At 47.4% G+C, this 1,513-nt stretch overlaps 1 protein-coding gene across 1 annotated transcript in view; it reads right to left on the bottom strand.

Moving 5' to 3' along the window:
* prph2lb (peripherin 2-like b) overlaps window positions 1-1,155 on the bottom strand; it is a 4,346-nt gene extending 3,191 nt beyond the window's left edge. Inside the window, exons 1-2 of the mRNA XM_014013403.1 lie at window positions 1,031-1,155; window positions 44-828 (exon numbers count right to left, since the gene is read on the bottom strand). Coding sequence (XP_013868857.1) covers window positions 44-624 — 581 coding nt within the window. The 5' untranslated portion in view covers window positions 625-828; window positions 1,031-1,155. The remainder of the gene's footprint in view (window positions 1-43; window positions 829-1,030) is intronic.
* Between the last annotated feature and the right edge of the window lie 358 nt (window positions 1,156-1,513).

The raw sequence follows: 1,513 nt of genomic DNA, 5'->3' as shown, positions 1-1,513 counted from the left end.
CCCCCCATCAGAATCATCTTTACATACTGTTACATTTACTCACTCTATCACCTCTTTCTTGGACATATCCAAGTAGCGATTGCTGATCCACTGAATCTGAAACCAGTCTCTGTAGCCGTTGTTTCCACAACACTGGAACTCGATCTGCAGGATGTCCAGCGTGCGCTTCAGGAAGCAGCGCCCCGGCGTGTCTGTGTCCTTATAAAACCTCATGGCCTGTGTCAGGCCCAGGTTCAGAGCCTCCTCCAGCTCCCAGTGCATGCTGTAGCACATCAGAGCCCCCACCAGCACGCAGAAGGTGAAGAAGAAGGTGCACGCGGTGTAGGGCAGCAGGACCACCTTCCAGCGCAGGAACTTGGCGGTGTCCACGCAGTCGTAGCAGATCTTCCCACCCAGGAAGTTGATGGCGCAGGCGATGAGACCCACAGCTATCAGCGTGTTGGGAACGTACTGGACATCCCGCTCAGACATCAGCTCCCCTCGCTTGTTGAGCTCCACCTTGAGGAAGGTCCCAAGGCTGAACAGGATGGCCCCTGTGACCACAGAGATCCAGTTGAGAATCCAGAGCACCTGGGCCAGCTTGTCCCTCTTGGTTTTGGTGAACTTCACTTTTAAAACGGCCATGATCCGTCTCCTCTTTAGTTGTTCCTCTAAACCCAAAGAGGGATTAAAGGTGGGAGACAGGTTGAGCTCTGAAAAGGAACAGTTTATCCTCCAGGGGGTGTGGAGGACCAAGGAGGGGAGGTCTGGTTGCCTGAAGGTCCTCTCGTAAGCTGCTTAGCCTCACAACAATGACTGATATAGTCTGGACCGTGCATTGTGCTTGTACTGTTAGAGTTCAAAAGAAAACAAGTTCTCTATTTAATTTGAATATAAAGCATTGCTGAAACAAAATGTGCTAACATTTCAAATTAAAAGTATGTAATTCTGTTTAAAAAGCTGAATCAGCTTCCTTTTAAATCCGGAGATTAGGGCTTCACAACATATCACTTTCTCCCAAATGATAATCCAAGAACATTATTGTACTCACCTCTGTGCTCTCAGCTTCCACCTGGAACAYCTGACACCCCTCGTTTTGTTGACATGTTCACCTTCAGTCCTGAGAGACACAAGTGGTCGAAGAGTCACAGACAGAGTGAGATGAGTAACCAAGACCTGCTGACCCTCCCTGGTAATCCCCTTTCATCATTAATCAGCTCTGGGCCCCACTGAGGATTTGGCCCCACCTTCTGCCACCAATGCAAATCTGATTGTCAGAGCACTGAGAAAGTAATGACGATTGTTGTGTAAGTTGTGTAGAGTTTTTTATATACGGTATTCAAAATCATTGTGGTTTCCGTTTTTACACAGGTTTACTGCATTCTGATCTAATTTAACAACAGATCTAGCTGCTGGACAATGGTCCACCATTTAGGAGACCTCATTGGGATTTGAAGTTTTTGTGTTTTTGATGCAGAAGCAGCCAAAGATGGAGGGATCAACTTCTGCACCATTTCCGTTTAAAACATCCTCA

The sequence above is a fragment of the Austrofundulus limnaeus genome, unplaced genomic scaffold (genome assembly GCF_001266775.1).
Source record: "Austrofundulus limnaeus strain Quisiro unplaced genomic scaffold, Austrofundulus_limnaeus-1.0 Scaffold2, whole genome shotgun sequence".
Lineage (NCBI taxonomy): Eukaryota > Metazoa > Chordata > Actinopteri > Cyprinodontiformes > Rivulidae > Austrofundulus > Austrofundulus limnaeus.
The sequence above is the reverse complement of the archived record's forward strand: the minus strand, read 5'-3'. Positions and strand labels throughout refer to the sequence as shown.